At 42.4% G+C, this 19,011-nt stretch overlaps 2 protein-coding genes across 6 annotated transcripts in view; both read left to right on the top strand.

The window, feature by feature from the left end:
* Window positions 1-7,831, top strand: part of MFF (mitochondrial fission factor) — a 33,563-nt gene extending 25,732 nt beyond the window's left edge. For 4 of the 5 annotated variants that reach the window (XM_030574741.1, XM_030574743.1, XM_030574744.1 and 1 more), the window contains 3 exons: window positions 1,770-1,832; window positions 6,299-6,383; window positions 6,940-7,831. In XM_030574741.1, the coding sequence (XP_030430601.1) occupies window positions 1,770-1,832; window positions 6,299-6,383; window positions 6,940-7,071 (280 nt within the window). In that variant the 3' untranslated portion in view covers window positions 7,072-7,831. The remainder of the gene's footprint in view (window positions 1-1,769; window positions 1,833-6,298; window positions 6,384-6,939) is intronic. The other variant, XM_030574745.1, reaches the window with a different exon arrangement.
* Window positions 7,832-9,146: 1,315 nt separating this feature from the next.
* MRPL44 (mitochondrial ribosomal protein L44) lies at window positions 9,147-17,574 on the top strand. Its single transcript, XM_030575523.1, has 4 exons — window positions 9,147-9,358; window positions 11,590-12,058; window positions 15,168-15,346; window positions 16,222-17,574. The coding sequence occupies exons 1-4, from the start codon at window positions 9,195-9,197 to the stop codon at window positions 16,391-16,393; spliced, it is 984 nt and encodes a 327-aa protein (XP_030431383.1). The 5' UTR covers window positions 9,147-9,194; the 3' UTR covers window positions 16,394-17,574.
* Window positions 17,575-19,011: the final 1,437 nt, after the last annotated feature.

The following is a 19,011-nucleotide window of genomic DNA, read 5'->3' as shown; positions in this document are numbered from 1 at the left end:
CTGACCAGACTGCTAAAAGTCCAGTTGGTGGTGCAGTGGGGCTAAGGCAGGCTGCTTGCTTGCCCTGGCTCTGCATGACTCCCAGAAGCGGCCAGCATATCCTTGCGGCCCCTAGGTGTAGAGGCAACCAGGTGGTTCCGAGTGCTCTTCCCCACCTGCAGGTGCTAACTCCAAGGCTCCCGTTCGGAACCACAGCCAATGGGAGCTGCAGGGGCAGCACCTTTAGGCGAGGCAGCACGTGGAGCTGCCTGGCCGTCCCTGCATCCAGGGGCCACAAGGATATGCCGGTCGCTTCCAGGAGCTGCCTGAGATAAGTGCTGCCCGGAGCTTGCTCCCCTCGCCCCCTTCTGGAGCCTGCACCCCACAACCCCTCCTGCATCCCAATCCCTCTGCCCCAGCCCTGAGCCCCATCCTGCACCCCAAACTCCTCAACCCAGCCCCACCCCGGAGTCTGCACCCCCAGCCGGAGCTGTCTCCTGCACCCAACCCATTGCCCCAGCCTAGTGAAAATGAGCAAGGGAAGGGAGGGGGATGGAGTGAGTGGAGGTGGGGCTGCGAGGAAGCGGGCAGGGCAAAGGTGTTTGGTTTTCAGCAATCAGAAAGTTGGCTACCCTACTTCTGCACTGATTTCACTTCTGCTGGCTAGTGTTCGGAGTATGTTGTGCAAACTTTTTTTATTTTTAATTTTATAGGTGAGTTTGTTGCTGATGTAAGTTAAGCACCAATATTACTGATCAGAGCCAGGCCTAGTGCAAGTAAGCACAGTGCAAGGTTTCTGCACAATTCTGCTTGTGCACCTCAGTCTTCATCTTCTTGAAATGAAACTACTAATTGTGAGGTTTTTGTGTGTTCTTTTGTGCACATGGCAGCTACCTCTGCTCCTTCCCCAGAGAGTGTTCTCTCAGCTTTCTCAGCACCAGACCTCTGGGCTGTGTATAGCCTCTTGCCCACACATTTCTGCTCTAGGTGTCATCACTTTAGTCTTATTATAGAGCCTAGTATATACTTGGGACTAGCATGTTGTGCAGATGTCTGCAGCTGCCCATAAGTTAGATAAGAGTGAAAAAGAGAGACTTCAAGCCTTTGGAGAAGTGATTACACATCATAGATATTTCAGCAAACAGACAGATGCTAGAGTCAGTTACAGCCTCATTTTGAGAAGTGCTAAACACCTGCAACTCCACAGTAAGTTAGGAGGTGCTTTGGGTGCTCAGCAGTTCTGGAAATCAGGACCTTAGTACCTGTTCAGCAGCCATGAACATACTAGACACGAATGTAGCAACTTGAGAAGCCTGGGCTCTTCAATTTCTCCTGAGAGGGATGGAAGAGGACAGAAAGTAAAGAGTTAAAAAAAGAACTTGGGAAGAAAGACAGTAAGTGAAGGGGAGAAGAGAAGGAGCTGAGATTGTTTTTCATTATTAGCATTTAAAAAGCCTATATCAAGAGCTTTTATTCACAGACTTGTGTCTCAACAGCATATATTCCCATAAATCAGTCTATACCATCAAGAATGACTAGGTTGTTACGATAGCTGCATACTTTTATTGTTAGTGCTATATTAAATAAAAAGACTGTTATATGGGGTATTTTGAAAATACAGTTTACAACACAATATTAACTAGATATTATATTGTATTGAAATACTATACAATATAATTGAAAATATTTTGACATTTCTTTGTCCTTGTTTCTTTGTTGTATCTTTTCTCTGTGTTTATGCTGTTTCCTGCTTCTGTCTTGTGCCTCCTATCTGCAATAACCGGTCGTAGGCCTGTGTTACGAGGTGGGTCGGCTGCTGCCACTTCCTCTAACCTTCATCATGAAAACACCAGGTAAACGTATTTCTTTTTAGTCAGGGTGCACTATTTTAGGCTTTAAAATTTCATGACTTAATTGTTCTTGATTACTGAATCTCAGAATAGTTTTTGGGCTACTTATGCTTAACATAACACTTGATCAACATCCTTTCTGTGCATGGAGATGTTCTGTAGGGCATGACCGTATGCCCATCACAGTCATTAGCAAAGCTCTCATTAAGGTTCAGGTCCTTAAAATATGTTGTAAGCATTAGAATTCAGTTTCAATATGTCAAATGAAGCTTTTAATGTATGATAGAAGCACATGTGGTAGTACGTCCATTGGGCTTCTGACCTCTGCTTTTCTCTGAAGGAAGTAAATAAACTGGTGTGAACAGTAAAATATAGAAGTTTTCAATAATGTGCCTATTATTGTTTTTCATGGGGTTTCCCACATCCATTTTTCTGTTAGATGGGTGTCATTTCAATGTAAGTGGGTAAAAACCTAATTTCTGATCTGATGGCTGAGACTCTGAGAAATAAAGCTTTCTTTCTGCATATTATGTAAATATCACATCTTCCACTTCCCACTCTTTACCACCCCTGCCATCTTCCCAAAGTAGACATCATGAATATACAAAAGTTTATAAAGATATTTAAAAGCTGAGTAGAGACAGTAACTCCTTTTTCAGTTATCTAAACATTAGTGTTTTAAAGTCAGAAAAATTGGTCTATAAAAATAACCGCAACAGATCTCCAAGTCTGGATCCATACAGATCATTCTTCTGGGTTGACTTGGGAATTTATAGCTTTCGTAACTGAGTGATTTCTGGCTCTGCCAGTATAGCTGATTGCAATCTGGATCTAATATTTGGAAGGGGATTGGAGGTTGGTGAGGTGATTAATGATACACTTGTCATAGACTTACCATAACTGCTGCAGTCTGAGGTTGGAGTGCAGCTGTGTCATTGGAGTGATGGATCTGTTTTCAATATGCCATCTGGGGAGAATGATAGAACCAGTGCAGTTTCAGCCAGCTCTGAGGGTTAGGATTGTGGTGCCAACAGACTGGTCTGCAAGTGGTCTAGTGGGAATTTTATATGCCCTTTTTTTTTTTTTTCTTTCTTCAGCCATTGATGCAGTAGCCCCTTTAAAAGCTCCCTACTCCATTACAAATTACCTGTGACAGATTAAGCAAAGGGAGATGGCTGGAGCAATTGTAGTGGAAAGTCTGAGTGATTTATACCATTTAAGTATTATGCCACAGCTATGTCGGAAGCAAGAAAAAGGCCTTTGTGTCATCACAACATTAGGAAATAATGCCATGTGGAACCATTTAATATAAGCTGCCTCCACGTGGCCTCAGTATCAAGTCTTCCTTGCTGCGAGGGATTTTCAAGTTTCTGCACATATAAATTTGCTCCAATCCAGATAGAACTTTCTGCCTCTGGCATAACAGCACCATCCTGAGGGGACTAATGCAGAGTTGTCTTTGAATTCCAGCCAGTGTCACTTCCTGCAGTTCTGGAAGGGATTGGGGCAGTTAGGCCCATCAAGAATGTGTATTTTTATTGTCTCCAGGCTATAGTTAGGTAAAACCTGAGGATTCATTTCCTTCATGCCCTGTGAGATTATCCCCTTAAAACAGCTCCAGGACGGATACATTCCCTCTCTGGTTTAGGGGACTGTGCCTAGTTCATATTTTTTTTCCTCCAGGAAATCTGCCCAATAAAGATGAAACAGAATTGTACTCATCAAGTCTATGGATACTGGTTATCTCTGAGAAAGGATCCTTGGATTCAAATTTGGCAGAAAATTTAGTTTTTTCTACAATGTTTTATAAAACCTAGACCAGCAGAAATCTTCAGTGGTTTTTAACATACTGAAATGTAGATTTAAACATTCCTCTGCTGTATATGCAACCTGATTGCTGCAGTAGAGAGATCCTGAAAGTGAAACACTTCATTGATTTTCATATAATCCAAGCTGAGAGAAATGTAAATAGTAAACAGCATAAATAATCCACAGTAAATTGAATTTTAAAAGTCCCCCTGTTTTAATTGTCCTTATAGGTAAGGAAATGTTTGTTTTTTAGTGACTGAGGATGACAGTGGCTCTTTGACAGGAGGTTGCCTAATCAGGTTGTCCCTTAACAAAGTTCACTGCAGTTCCTTGCCTTTTAAAAACTAGTTTTTTCACATATCAATTGATAATCCAGCCAATCTCTTTCAGACCCAGCATCTCTCAGGGTTCTCATTGTTATCAAAGCTTCAATTTCATTTTTTTAAACCACCAAAATATTGACAAACTACAGGGTAACTGATCTGTAACTAGAAGAAATGATGAATTCTAGTTAAATTGTGTATTCAGCTAATTGCACTCTACAGAAACTTGTTTCACTATAAGTGGCCCAAGAGAATGTTAAATGCAAAAGCACTTCCCTTATTTAAAGGGACACTGCCAATTAAAAGAATCCCACTTGAATCTGATTTTTTTATTAAGTGAAACCTACAGGTACTATAATTGAGGGATTATGTACAAAAATTCATTTTCTAATTTTTCTTTTCTGCATTTACCAGCACTCTGTATCGTAAGGCTCGCTGTTTTCCCAGTTTAAGCAGTCAGTTTCCCATGCTGTTTGCAGGATTTTTTTCCTCACATCATATCACCACCACAGGAAAGAGAAATAAATAAATAAAACAGGAAAATGTGATTTTAAAGTTTAAAAAAAAAAAAAGTCAGACACTCAGATGAAGGTATAGTACCTGAGATTACTTGTAACTCTTATTTGCTGTAAGAAAATCCGATTAAGAGGTAGACTTTGATGGTCAAAGCACATTCATTTATCAGGTTTCTGGAACTGTCAGCACCACGCCAGCCTCTAATAAATGTGCTTTGATCAAGGTTAATTTGGATAGAAACCCTTCTTGTTTAATGTATAGTTAATTAGCTAAATCTGCACTGGAGTTAAATTAGTGCACTTTGTCCTTCTTTTAAAGCATAAAATAATCACCATATTGGGCAGACTGTCCAGGAAGTGGCCTGGAAACTAACTTATTTTCCAAAGGGTACGTCTATACTGCATGCCACTGACGGCAGTTAGGTACATGTAGCTACACGCTGCATTCACGCTCTGGTGTGTAGCTACATCAGTGAAAAACTCTGTCAGGGGAGAGGCAGCAAAGATTGTGGCGGTGAAGAGCTCTCTTTCTGCTCTGGCAGCAGGGCGGCAGTGGGACTCTACACTGCTAAAAATAGCAATTCAGATGGAGATGGTACTGCTTGAGCATGTAGAAAGCCTGGTAGAGTACACACCCACAGTGTTCAGGCAAGTCTTCACTTGTGTAAGCAGTGCCTCATCATCTATCCTGTTCTTTATATTCATACTAGGGAGGCATGTAGCATATGTACTCTAAACGCTGCTGCAAGAAGTGTGCAGTGTAGCTGTACCCTAAGGGTTTATGAAATTCAGCGGCAGTGATTCAGAACTCATTGGCAAGGGCTTTAATAGCTTCCCAGTCTCTGGCTGAGAGCTAAGAGTATCAGGAGCTCCAGCCTCAACAGATGTCAGTTTGGGGGAGATTATTCTTAGCTCCCTGGGGTAAAATACCCTCTTCTCTTCCAGCTTCTTCAGAATTATATAAAAATGATTTATTTCTGAACTCTTCTCTAGAAGGCTCTTTGTTGGATTATGACCTCAGGGATAGCGGCTTTTCTTTGTTTGCAAAGTTTCTAAGCCAGCAGTTCTCAAACTGTGCTTCAGCCCTGGATGGCAGCGCTTAGGATACAGGGCCCTTGTCTGGGGCTGAAGCCCATGGGCTTCAGTTTTGACACCCCAGCCCGGGGCAGCCAGGCTTTGGCAGGCTCAGGCTTTGGTCCCCCTTCCTGGGGTCATGTAATAATTTTTTTTCTCAGAAGGGGGTTGTGGTGCAGTGAAGTTTGAGATCCCCTGTTCTAAGCTAATACACATTCTCAGGTTTATTTTTTTGTTAAAATAAACATTTAGTTTGAATATTGTATTTATTTGTTGTGCCTTCATGTAGAATTTCAATATCTGACCATATCTGATCTATCAGATCTGTTAAATGCCTCAACTATATTTTTGAGGTTTTGGCTCAAGCTCTTTGCAGGTTTCAATATTAAATCAAGCAATTCTGAGAGATTTACCGTACGGTCCAAGCCACAATAAAGATTACTTCCCCCAGCTCTTTTTGTGGAGCATCTACAAAACACTTAGTCCTGGAAAGCATTAAAACCCCAGTTCAGCCAAGCACCAATTCAGCCAAGCACTTAAGCACATGCAAATATTAAAGTAAATGGGACATGAGCCCCTGTCTAAGTGTTTTCTTGAATTAGGGCCTAAAGCATCAGATGCTTTTTTAAAAGTTGGAAAAGAGCTTTTTTTCTGAAAATTCCTGTTTCTTACAGAAAACATCAAATACTGTACCAGTTACTCTTCACTGAACATGTAGCGCATCTCAACTTTTTCCCCCCTCTGATAGGTACGGTCTTTCAAACTTGGACACAACACTTGAGGGAACTCCAGATGACATGTCAGTTGTGGATGCTGCTTCCTTAAGAAGACAGGTATTTAAAATATGCTTGCTGGTGACATAAAGAAAAAGATTTAGAGCTGAAAATGGGAAAACAGGTTAGATATGTGATTTCACTATAATTTGCAAAGGCAGAATATCTCTGACATCACATCTGTGGTAATTGGTCATCTCCGTATTCACTGGCGCAACTGCACCTACAATACTCTATTATTCTGGGCATCTCAGTGTCAGAGGGATGTTGGCAAACACAAAGGAATTCATAGAAGAATAACAAGTATGGTGTATAGTGGTCTTGAAGGATTGACTGATTGATGAGGAAAGAAGAAAAGAGTTAAATATAGCATGACTATGTAACAGTTAAAAGGAGGGGGACCCAGCTTTCTACAAGATCAATGCAAGTTATTTCCCTAATAAAGAACTGAACAGAAAATTTGGAAAATTTTGTCCTCAGTCAATGAACCTCCTAAACAGTGAGGTTGTGCAATCTAATCTTTAAGAATAATGCATTCTACATACTTTTTTATATATTCTTTAGAGAATCTAGCAGTCTTATACCAGACACTAAAGCAGACTTTCTCTTTTTTTAGATAATCAAACTTAATCGCCGTCTACAGCTTCTGGAAGAAGAAAACAAAGAGCGCACTAAAAGAGAAATGATCATGTACTCAATCACTGTAGCTTTCTGGCTACTCAATAGTTGGCTGTGGTTTCGGCGCTAGACACAGGTCTCCAAAAGATTTAATAGCTGGAAATAGAAACAATTTGCAAAAATTTTTCTCTCTAAATGGTATGCTGTTTTATAATCCATGCACTGAGAACTTCTGCCACAGAAAAAGGCTGTAGAGTTACAGTGTTAAAGGGACATTCTGTTGCTCAGTAATATTTATTTTTATCAGTTTGTACTCACATACTTACAGTATTGTCCCTTTGCATGTCTCAATGTAAATATAGATAGACTCATTTTGGAAAGGAATTTGCTTTTCTGCTTTGTAAGGATGGTGATCTGCAGAAATAATCATTGTCTCTCTTGTGGTAGGAAGAGAATGGATTTGGAAAAGAAAGTCTCTGTAAACAAAGTACATAATACAAGTATGAAGTTTTTTTTATTGTTCTCTTGTTAGATGCAGTAATTTTATGGTTAAACATTATTGCACTAGTTTTCCTTTAGCCAAACTAGTTACAGCAGTGTGCCAGATTTCAAAACAAAACAAAACAAAAAAACCCCAGCAACCTTAGTTCGTGAATATATCCCTTGTTTATGCACATGTACAGATTGAATGAAAGGCATTCTTTGCTAACATGATTCAGCAGATTATCCAGTGTGTAATATGTATTTTCATATTTTAGCTTTAATTTTGCAGATGTTTTTCTATAAAAGACATTTTTAAGCGAGTCTGTCTGTAAGTGATCTAAAGATTATGAAATATAAGGTACCAATGTAGTGTATTTAATAAATCTGTCAAACCAACACAAATTTAATGTACGTTTTTAAAAGGTTTTCATTACTGGTCTTATCTTGGGAATTCTTAAACGCTGTTTCATTCAAATGTGCAGGAATCCTGTATTTTCAGACAAAAATGTATTCTTCCTTCAAAATGCTAAATATGCTTCCTCTTCACTTCCTCTAGCCAGTCATCATTTCCAGAATCACTGTCCCACATTTACTTATTCGTTTCATTATGTAAAACGAGAGATGTTGAGTGTCTTCATATATATCTCATCTACCTCTCTCATAGGTAGAAACAGAAGTTTATTGAATTTGCTATTCATAACATCCAATTTGGAAACTTACTGAGATTCAGCACGTGCTTTTTAGTTCTTAAATTTTAAATCAATTATCTTTAACTTTAACTTTAAAAGGCAAAGAATTTTCTAAAAGGAAATTTTAGAAGCGGAAGAAAATCTGTAGGGGTCTGTATTAAAGGCAAAATACCTTAGCTCTCAGTAACTTGTGGTTGGAAGCAGGTATCCTATTTTGTTGAATGTTATATATTTATCAACACCCTACTCATGCACACCCTTTGAGTTTTATCCACACTGTGCTACAAGCAATTGGCTAGTGTGTTTATTTTTAGTTATTTAAACAGCCTGGCCTCTCCCACCAGTCTTTAATCTTAAAATGTGTATGATCAGCTGAGAGAGGGTGGGATGAGAGTGCAGCCCTCACTGGTAGTGTAGGATGCTGATCTAGGACAGCAGTGAGTGCCTTAGAGCTCCTGAGAAGTGTTAGCTGGGTGCTGTGCTGCTGTTTTCATTAATGCAGCAATTGCAAGACTGATGTGTGCTGGGATGAGGCTGCGCTGCAGCTTTCTGGTCTGAGTTGCCAATTACGGTTGGACATATTCTTGGAAGTTTCATCACACGACAATCTTCAATTCCTGAAGATTGTAGGACAATCTTGGAAGGTTGGCAACCCTAAACTGGCACCCAGGCGCATATGCCCTAAGCTAAGCAACTGTTAGACAGGGCAGTGGCCAGAAGAGGTTAATGTAAAGGGGCAGGTCTCTCCTCTTCCCCTGGCTATAGGTGACCCTGGCCCTGCATCGGGCTACCGTGGCCTAGGGCGTTGTCCCAGCCCGTGCACAGGCTGGCCCAAGCGCCCTTGCAGGGGGAGGTGGGCCCAGAGCACTACAGCTCCCGGCATGCAGCAGGCGGGGGGGGAAGGCTGTGGCTAGAGCGGCGCCTGCTGGGAGTTGAAGTCCCCAGAGCCGCCCTGTCTCTGAGGGGTCATGCGCTAAGGCGCGCCCGGAACGTTTCTCCCCGGAACTGAAGGGCCGAGGACTGTTTCCCGCGGCTGCTCTCATGGCGACTCCTTCCTGTTCCCAGTCCGCGTCGAGCAGCTATGGCGACTGGGCTGCTACTGCGGGCGCCTCGTCGCCTCCTGGCCGCTGCCGGCGGGGCCGGGCGGGCCGCGCTCTCCCTCCAGCATCAGCAGCGCCGGAACAAGAAGCTCTGGCTCCGCGCCTACCTGGAGCAGGAGCGGCTGCGGGCGCCCGTTACCCGCCGGTAAGAGCCGGGTCCAGCGCTCCCGGGTTGGGTCCCCCCGGCCCTGTGCTGGGGGCCCCCATCCCCCTCTGAGGATCCCGCTCCTTCCCCTGCCTCGGTCCCGATTGCTCCGTTCTTCCTCTCCCCGTCTGCGCTGGTCGCCCCAGCCATGGCAGCCCCCTCCCCCCGCTCCTGGGCCCCGAGGCCGCGCGCAGGTGGAGGAAGGGCATTGGTAGGCCCAGGCTAGGCTGTCCCGGGTCTCTGCCTCCCTTCACACACACCCCGCACCGTGACTTTATCACCATCATTCCTCTTGCTGGGCCTCCCGCGGCCCATCGGGAACCAGCACAGGGCGCAGAGGCGCCTGGCCCAGACCAACATTGTTGTTTATTGTCACTACCCCCCTGCAGCTCAGCTTTAGTGCAGACAAGGTGCACGGGCCCCTCGTTCAAAATCCTGGCGCACAGGCTCCTTTTGCATAATGCCAGCGCAAAACTTGGCTATATTTAGAGTGCTGAGACTCTGGCCTGAGGCAGGGGTGGCCAAACTTACTGACTCTGAGCTGCCTACAACAGTCTTCAGAAATTCAAGAGGGGGGCACGCGCCTGCTCAGTGCATCAATCACGCAAGAGTAGCCTGCCGAGGCTCTGCGTGTCCGCCGCATGGGAGGGGGGGGCCCCCGGGTCTGAGGCCTGAAACCCCCACCCTCCATGGGGCAGAAGCTCCCTAGCCCAGGGTGGGCGAACTTTTTAGCTTGAGGGCTGCATCAGGTTTTGTAAATTGTATGGAGGCCTGGTATGGGGAGGGGGTTGTGGCCTGGCCCCACTTCCTATTCCGCTTCCCCCCCCAGGGGACTCCTGCCCCCTCCAATCTCCCCATTCCGTAATGGCCCCCCTGGAACCCCTGTCCCATCCACACATCCCCACTCCCTGTCCCCTGACTGCCCCCAGATCACCGCTGCCCCATCCAACCTCTCCTCGCATTCCTGATGGACCCCCCATGCCAGGATCCCTGCCCCATCCAACCGCCCCTTCTCCCTGCCCACTGATTGCCCCTTGCCACCCCATCCAACCACCTCTCCTTCCTGACTGCCCCCTCCAGACCCCTGCCCCTATTTCAACCCCTGTTTCCCCCCCCCGACTCCTATCCACATCTCTACCCCCTGACCACCGAATTCCCCTGCCCTCTATCCAACGCCCACCCCCACCCCCATGCTGCCTTACCGCACTGCCTGGAGCACTGATGGCTGGCAGCGCTACAGCTGTGGTGTCCACTACGCAGCACAGAGCACGAGTCAGGCCAGGCTCTGCAGTTGCGCTGTCCCAGGAGCTCACAGCCCTGCCGCCCAGAGCATTGCTCCAGAGCAAGCAAGTTGAGGCTGTGAGGGAGGTGGGATAGCAGGAGCTCGGAGGCCGGGCAGGACGGTCCTGTGGGCTGGATGTGACCCGCGGGCTGTAGTTTGGCCACCTCTGCCCTAGTCCCACCACTCTGCTGCAGGGCAGAAGCCCTGAGTCTGCCCCTCCCCCCCGTCTGATAGATGGAGAATGGGAAGTTGTGGGGGGCTCCATGAGCTGCACTTGAACTGTAAAAGAGCTGCATTTGGCTCTCAAGCAGTGATTTGGCCTCCCCTGACCTATGGTGCTGAGATATATGGTCTTATTGTTTCCTTTTACTCCCCTCTCTATTTATCATTTCTTATTTTATACTTAAATTATTAGCTGTGTGGGGGCAGTGACTGTCTTTTTTTCTGTGTTTGTATAGGGCCTAGCACAACTGGATCCTGATCGAGGGCTCCTAGGGACTATAGTAATGCCAACAACAAATAATAATAATATTGGGGGGCATGTGATCTGGTGGGAGGAGGTGCTGGCAGCCCTGCATGGCATCTGTCAAAAGGGTTCACACAGGGACATGCCTTTTGAAGAAAGGATAAGGGCAGGTTAAGGGACCGCAGCCTCATAGGCTATGAGCTGCAGACATCTTCCCAGCCTTTGAGATGCTATATGTAGAGCCCTGCGTGGATACAAAATTTGTATCAGCATCCAATCCGCAAAAACTGTCTGGATGCAGATATCCACAGATTTGAAGGGCTCTAGCAATAAGCCTACTTGAAAATGTCTGAAATATTTTGTTTATTTTTACATTTCCTTTTAATAAATGGTTTCATATGTAAGCTGTTTAGTGGAACAGATGACTACCTGTCTGGAAGGTCTGTTTTACTCTTGAGTTCATTCTCTCTTGTATGTTTATAGTTCAGAGAAGCCTAACTGGGATTACCATGCAGAGATACAGGCTTTTAGCCACCGACTACATGAAACCTTTTCCTTGGACCTCCTCAAAACTGCATTTGTTAATTCTTGTTATATTAAAAGTGAGGAGGCCAGACGCCAAGAACTTGGGCTAGACAAAGAAGCGGTTGCCCTCAATCTCCAGGATAATCACAAACTTTCTGAACAAGGGTTATCTCTTTCACGCTCTTATCTCACTCAGTGCTTTGAAGATGCTTATCCAAAGATGCCCTCTGAAGGGATACGAGCCCTCGTTGATTTTCTTACAAGCCAGGAACTTGTGTCTTATGTGGCCAGAAACCTAGCCATACAGGATTTAACGCTTTGTGCAGAATTTCCTGTCCCACCCAGTGTGCTGCAGCAGACTTTCTTTGCTGTAATAGGGGCATTGTTTGAAAGCAGTGGGCCTCAGAAAACAGGGATATTTATCAGGGTAAGTACTACCAGTTACAGATATTATTTTTATTTCTTTGGCACCTCTCTGAGGCTGTAGGGATCCTAGTCTCAAATTATAAGACCAAAAATAAAAATAAATAGTATCTTATCACTCACAGCCAGCAAAAGCCAGACCCCCTACAAACTTATTTCCCACATTCAGGTCTAATATATGCAAGAGCTAGGAGAAATACTTCACTTAAGAACGGAACCATTTGTTGTGCACATCCAAAATGGGAAATGACTGCCTAGGAGAGAGTACTGCAGAAAGGGATCTGGGGTCATAGTGGATTAAAAGCTAAATATGAGTCAACAGAATAACACTTACAAAAAAAGCAAACAGCATTCTGGGATGTATTAGCAGGAGTTTTGTAAGCAAGACGTGAGAAATAATTCTTCCATTTTACTCTGCGCTGATTAGGCCTTCAGCTGGAATATTGTGTCCAGTTCTGGGCACCACATTTCAGGAAAGATGTAGACAAATTGGAGAGTCTAGGGAAGAACAACAAAAATAATTAAAGGTCTAGAAAAGATGACCTATGAAGGAAGATTGAAAAAACAGAGTTTGTTTAGTCTAGGGAAGAGAAGACTGAGAGGGGACATAAGTTTTCAAGTACATAAAAGATTGTTCGAAGGAGGAGGAAGAAAAAATGTTCTCCTTAACCTCTGAGGATAGGAAAAGAAGCAATGGGCTTAAATTACAGCATGGGCTGTTTAGGTTGGACATTAGGAAATACTTCCTAACTGTCAGATACTTAAGCACTGGAATAAATTGCCTACGGAGGTTGTGGAATCTCCATCATTGAAGATTTTTAAGAGCAGGATAGACAAACACCTGTTGGGGATGGTCTAGATAATACATAGCCCTGCCATGGTGCAGGGGACTGAACTAGATAACCTAGAGGTCCCTTCCAGTCCTATGATTCTACTTTACCTAAGCCAACCCCTACTTTTCAAGGAATAGCAACTTCTTATTTATTTAAATAGCACTGTTTACTTTTGTCCTGGTTTGTTAGCTATTTTATGGCTGAATCAGTGGCTACAGTATAACTTTTTAAACAGTTATTTGATGGTTAGTACAGTCATGAAACTGTTCGAGAAAAACTCTGCAATTTCTTAACATTATACATAGAAAGTTAAATCAGTTTAGAGATCTGTTAACAAGTCTCTCTCTGGAATCGAACATCAAAAGGTTTCTTGTTAAAATATATTGTGAGAAGGAAGTCATTTTAGTAGTTGCTATCCTTCCAGTATATGCCATTTACTTACTTCTATTTTGTCTCAGAGAAATGTCAGCTAAGAGACATAATATGAAACAATCAAAACCATGTTACTTCTGCTGCATAGCATTCAGATATGTCTGTAGGAAAAAAGCAACTATTTAGAAAATTCTGTCTCATTGTTTAAGGGATCACGAATTTCATTCAAAATATCTTATAATGCAACATTTCTGTATTGGATTTTCTACCGGAACTCTGTAGTTAGTTAGCACTTACAAAGCACTCAGTACTGTGTAGCTAATCCCCACATCATCCCTGGAATGCAGGTGGTGGTATTCCCATTTTATAATTGGGGAAATAAAAGGGACAGATTATGTGACCTTGCCCAAGCCAACCAGCAAATCAATGGCAGAGTCAAGCCCAGGGCTTGGGTACACTAGCTAGCTTTATATCCATGATTCAGCATCAGTTCTGTTTCTCCAGTGGTAGCAATGGTAGAAGCTGCAGTGTTTAGAGGACTTGAACATGTTTTTTTTCCACTGTTGTCTAAACCACCCGAGTCCTGTCTATACTACAGCATCTGCTGTCGTTGTCACCAGTGATGAACTGGAGCTACAAGATATGCTAATTTAGTTGCTGCCTAGGAATTTCAGCTTGTGCTACCTTTCAGAACAGGACAACAGGTAGCAGGCTAATTGGAGGGTAGTGGAAGCCCTGCTGGTCTCATAATCATGTTAAGAATTAATTTTTTGTAGTTATCCTTAATAAATAATGTAATATATGGAGATATACCTATCTCATAGAGCTTGAAGGGACCCTGAAAGGTCATCAAGTCCAACCCCCTGCCCTCACTAGCAGGACCAAGTACTGATTTTTTGCTCCAGATCCCTAAGTGGCCCCCTCAAGGATTGAGCTCACAACCCTGGGTTTAGGAGACCAATGCTTAAACCACTGAGCTAGCCTTCCCCCCTTCTTAATATTATTATTTAGGAAAATATTTGAAAAGAAACAAAGTGAAGTGTCTTTAATCTTTTTGCAAAACAGTTTGTAAAGACTATTTTAATGTTAAGTCCTAGCAATTTTAATGTCTCAGATGGTGAGAGGTCTCATTGTAGTTCTCAACCATCCTTTATAAGCCCTGAGTAGCACTTCCAATATTTGTGATTTTAATCTGGATTTTGTGAAGGCTTTTATTTTCCAGGTGGTCTGATCCCAGTTCTCCCTTTAATTAGAATTCCTTATATAGCAGTGATTTTTAGCTTTGGGTGGTTTCGTAATGTAATTCTGAATAAAGGCATGACCCAGCTAAAAGTGAATTAAAATCTAAAGTGCCTCACAAGTACAGAGCACTCAAAGTACCATTTATTTCAGACATGTATATTTAGAAAACGCAAAATATCCCTACAGGTTAGTTCATAAGTACACCTCTACCTCAATATAACGCTGTCCTTGGGAGCCAAAAAATCTTACCATGTTATAGGTGAAACCGTGTTTTATTGAACTTGCTTTGATCCACCGGAGTGCACAGCCCTGGCCCCCCGGAGCACTGCTTTACCGTGTTATATCCGAATTCGTGTTATTCCGAGGTAGCAGCGTATTCTGTAGGAACTATAGCTAGGGAGTTACGTGAGTATGTATTTTGGCACATGGGTTGGCACCAGATCTGCTGAGCTGTGTTGTCTTTCACTATAAGAATGCATGGGAGACTCTGGTACCATAAAAATTCATCAAACTTAATTTAAAGGCACTGCACATAGCGAAGCTAACAGCTTACTATTAACTTCTCCTCTCCTCCCTTCCCCCTTATATTACTTTTGTTGGCAGTGTCACCAGGCACCAGAGCATTCATTCCTCTTCCTTTCTGTTAATTGTAATGTTTTTGTTCAGGACTTCTTAATTCCTCAGCTGATTGGAAAAGACCTTTTTGAAATCTGGGATGTTACAAACCCAATGGGTTTGCTAGTGGAGGAACTGGCCAAGAGGAATATGTCTGCTCCAGAACCAAGACTTACTAGGCAGTCAGGAGCCAGTACAGTTCTTCCACTGTACTTCGTTGGATTGTACTGGTTAGTAAAACTTTTATCCGAAGTCAAACGGCTTTCAGTTTTTTGGGAAGGGAGGGAGGAAGGAAATGGTCTGTTTTTCACAAGTTGCCCTTGTTAAAGATGCCATGTAAAAATAATTTTAGAAGAAAGATGCAATTTATTCAATGGACTTACATAAACGTTTGAGGATTGACATGTTTTTTTCTCTTTCAAATGCATAAAGAGACAGTCCCCGTCTCAAGGAGTTTATAATCTAGTATAGACATATGCCGTACATTGGATGCAGGTGCAAATTTTAATAGGGTTCTTGCAGATGTTGTTGAACAGTTTTGGAAAAGAATGAAACTGTCCCATGCTTCAGGGGTACCATGGGAGGAGGATGCAAAAGGGAAGTGGGATTGACAAGAGAATTCTCGAAGTACAAGAGTTACTTTAGAGTATTTAAGGCCAAATCATGGCCTCGTTTATGTAGCCATAAAGATTGTTTCTCTGCTAATTGAACTATTTTTGAATAAATCTATTGCTGAACTGTGTCAAGACAGGACACTTTAAAATGATTGTTTACCAGGAAAAGAGAGGCATATCAAGATGATGTACTTGTATATTTTTTAAAAGTTCTAACAGAGATTGGATAGTTCAGGCAATTGGTAATGGAATGTGAATCTGAATTAACACAAGTTGTACTTCTTCAGGAATTCAGTGTAATTCTTACTTGAGTGTCCATCAACAAGTATACACTCATGTACAGTTGCCCAAAAGACCACCATAATCTAAATGTTTTCCCTCCAATAAATATGAAATGCTGGTTAGAGGACTCATTTTATATATTAACTTTGCATGGTGGTGTTCAAGTAAATGTCTTAATGAGAAAATTGTGATTTTTTTTTTTCTCCCAGCGATAAGAAGCTTATAGCTGAAGGTCCTGGCGAAACAGTGTTAGCTGCAGAGGAAGAAGCTGCCCGTGTGGCACTGCGGAAACTGTATGGGTACACTGAGAACAGGCAACCATGGGACTACTCTAAACCAAGAGAGGGATGGAGAGCAGAAAAGGCTATTAGCAGCACTTAAACAACTTAGTCTACTTCTTCTCTCTATCCACAAAAGCCATGTTCTGCATGCTAAGTATAAAATGTGTTTCAGAAAAGCAAACTTCAGCAATTCAGCTCTTTGGTATAAAGGATATGTTTTGAAAATTCCAGCCATCACATATACTTTTAGAATTCTCCACACCTGAATAGATTTATTTTCCTTCTGTAAAATGTTTCCTATTATAAAGTAACTGAGGAAAATGTGATATTTCTTGTAAGTAAACAAAGCAGGGGCGGTTTCCACACTAAGTTCCCACTATTTATCTAAGAACTTGATCATATGTCCAAGCACACAACTCTTAGAAATGTATTGTAATCTGTGACTGCTTTTTAAAAGCAAACTGTCTCCATATAGGAAAAAAACTTTTGTACAGGTATCTGGACCAGTTTTGAGAGTATTAACAAATCAGCATTGAATTAAAAATGTAACATTAGCATGAGACTTGCATCTGAATTCAGTTGGCCTTGAGTTGTGGTAAAATCTGTATGAAATATAATGTCTACCTCATCGGTATCACCACAGATCAGAATAAAGGATATGCTCTGACATCAGTTGCATACACTGATGCTGTTAAGGCCTTACCAACAGTTTGCTTGCTAATTTTGGTAATTTACTGTTCATTTGCCATAGACATTTGCCATTTGTTTCTAGACCCTGAAAGAGAATGTATTCTTAATTAGAAAAATTTGTGTTTGGAGTGTCAGGGAGGAAAGAGCTTAAGTTTCTACATGATATAAAAGAAAATCAACAGAGTACCTTCTTTTCTTGTTGGCCTGGTGATTAGGTTGACAAAAGATCTTTGTGCTTCATATTCGCTAATTTTTTGTTTTACCCATCCAATAGAATTCACCCTTTTGAACGGCTCAGACTGAACAGTTTTCTAGGCATGCACAATATTGGATTATATGAAAATCTATTTGCCTTTGCACCACCCCTTTCTAACACTCAAAACATTTGGCTCAAAAAGCTGCTTTAATGAGGATGCTACTATATCATTAGCTGCTCAGTACAGTCTGATGGTTTAGCAGTGCGTATTGTTGATCATACAGAAAATAACTTTTTTCTGTTTGACATTCAGAATCTGTTGTCTGCAGTTGAATCTCTGAAAGTTTGCATCTGTACATTCCCAATGTGAATAAAAGATTTGCATCTGGAATTCATTTTAGTCTAACTCTCTTCTTTTATCAGATAAGTCTGTGATTACCTACAGTTTGGAACAGGGGTAGTCAGGCAGGCCTAGATAACTGAGGATTGGTTTTGTGATATGGAGCTTTTCATCTCAGTCACAAATAAGACTCTACTCCAGGTAAAATGGACATTTATGGCCAAAATCTGATCTATGCATGAAACACCCATAAAAGGAGAGAACCAGTATAGTAGTGTTGGTGGAGGGAGTCCTAATGTGTGGGAAGTTCAGAGAACAGTTCACTGGTGCTCCCTTGCCTGATACCATGCTGATGGTACTTAAGAAATGCATTCGTTAGGTGAATCTGCTTGAGCAGTTACGGGTGGCTGTGCTGCCTGATGGAGGAGGCAAGTAGCTATATGTATCTGCTGGCCAAAACCCCAGTGTATGGTGGGGGAGCAGTGGCAAAGCAGGTACAAAATCCTCCACCGTCCTGAGATTTCAGTAGTGACTGTGAAGCAGCTCTATAGCTTGGGCATGAGAATTCCATCCCACAATATCCACAGAGCTCCCTGGTCAAGTCCTACTGACCAGGGCTGTTTTTCAGAGGTGAAGGTTTGGCCCTAAGATATGTTATAATAAAACTGTAGCCTAGTTAGTCAATTCAAAGAAAGCCACAGGTCTGTCATTGTTCAAATGTGTCCTCATTCAAATATCCGACATGTACTTCTGCACATGTGAAATGCTTGTGAGTAGATAAGTGTAGTCTTTCTGCTTGCTTCTAGTACTGCAATTTACTTATGTGGAAAAAATAGTTTCTTACTAAAATGCAGAGCATCATATATAGCAATATAGCATGAAATGAGAGTAATAAGATATGGGCTCAGAAAGGCCTGGTTGCCTACCTTAGGTTTAGCTGAAAAATTACAGCTAAAGAAAATGCTGCTCTCACTATGACAAACTTGAGGTCCATTGAAAAAGAATAGACATCTACACACAGTGCAGCACTCCATTCAGAATGGATGATAGCACCTGAAAAGAGGAAACTAATTCATGCTTCTATTTTTCAGTTGAGAAGTATTTCTGTTTTAAAAGGACTCTGTCAGGATTTTTTCCCCCAAAAGGTTAATATGCCTACTAGTTTTATATGTGTGTGTGTGTGTGTGTGTGAGAGAGAGAGAGAGAGAGAAACCATTTTGCCAGCATGTTGGCTTTAAAAAAGTACTGCAGGAAGCTACCCGGCAGTTCAGAAAATTATAATGTCATAATAGAAATGAGTTTGGGGGTGAGTGCAGGTGAGAAAATGAATGTTGCGGGGTATATTTAATTTATCGTGTAATAAGTATGTAGAATTGCTCCAGTCAGAAGCCTGGATTTAAGAGTAAAGGACAGTTTGGGAACAGGAAGTGAAATGGAAACAGAATTAAGGAAGGAAGGAAGCATTGGATTTAAGGAATGAAACAAACAAAAT

This window comes from Gopherus evgoodei, chromosome 9 (assembly GCF_007399415.2).
Source record: "Gopherus evgoodei ecotype Sinaloan lineage chromosome 9, rGopEvg1_v1.p, whole genome shotgun sequence".
NCBI lineage: Eukaryota > Metazoa > Chordata > Testudines > Testudinidae > Gopherus > Gopherus evgoodei.
This window is presented reverse-complemented; position numbering and strand designations above follow the sequence as displayed.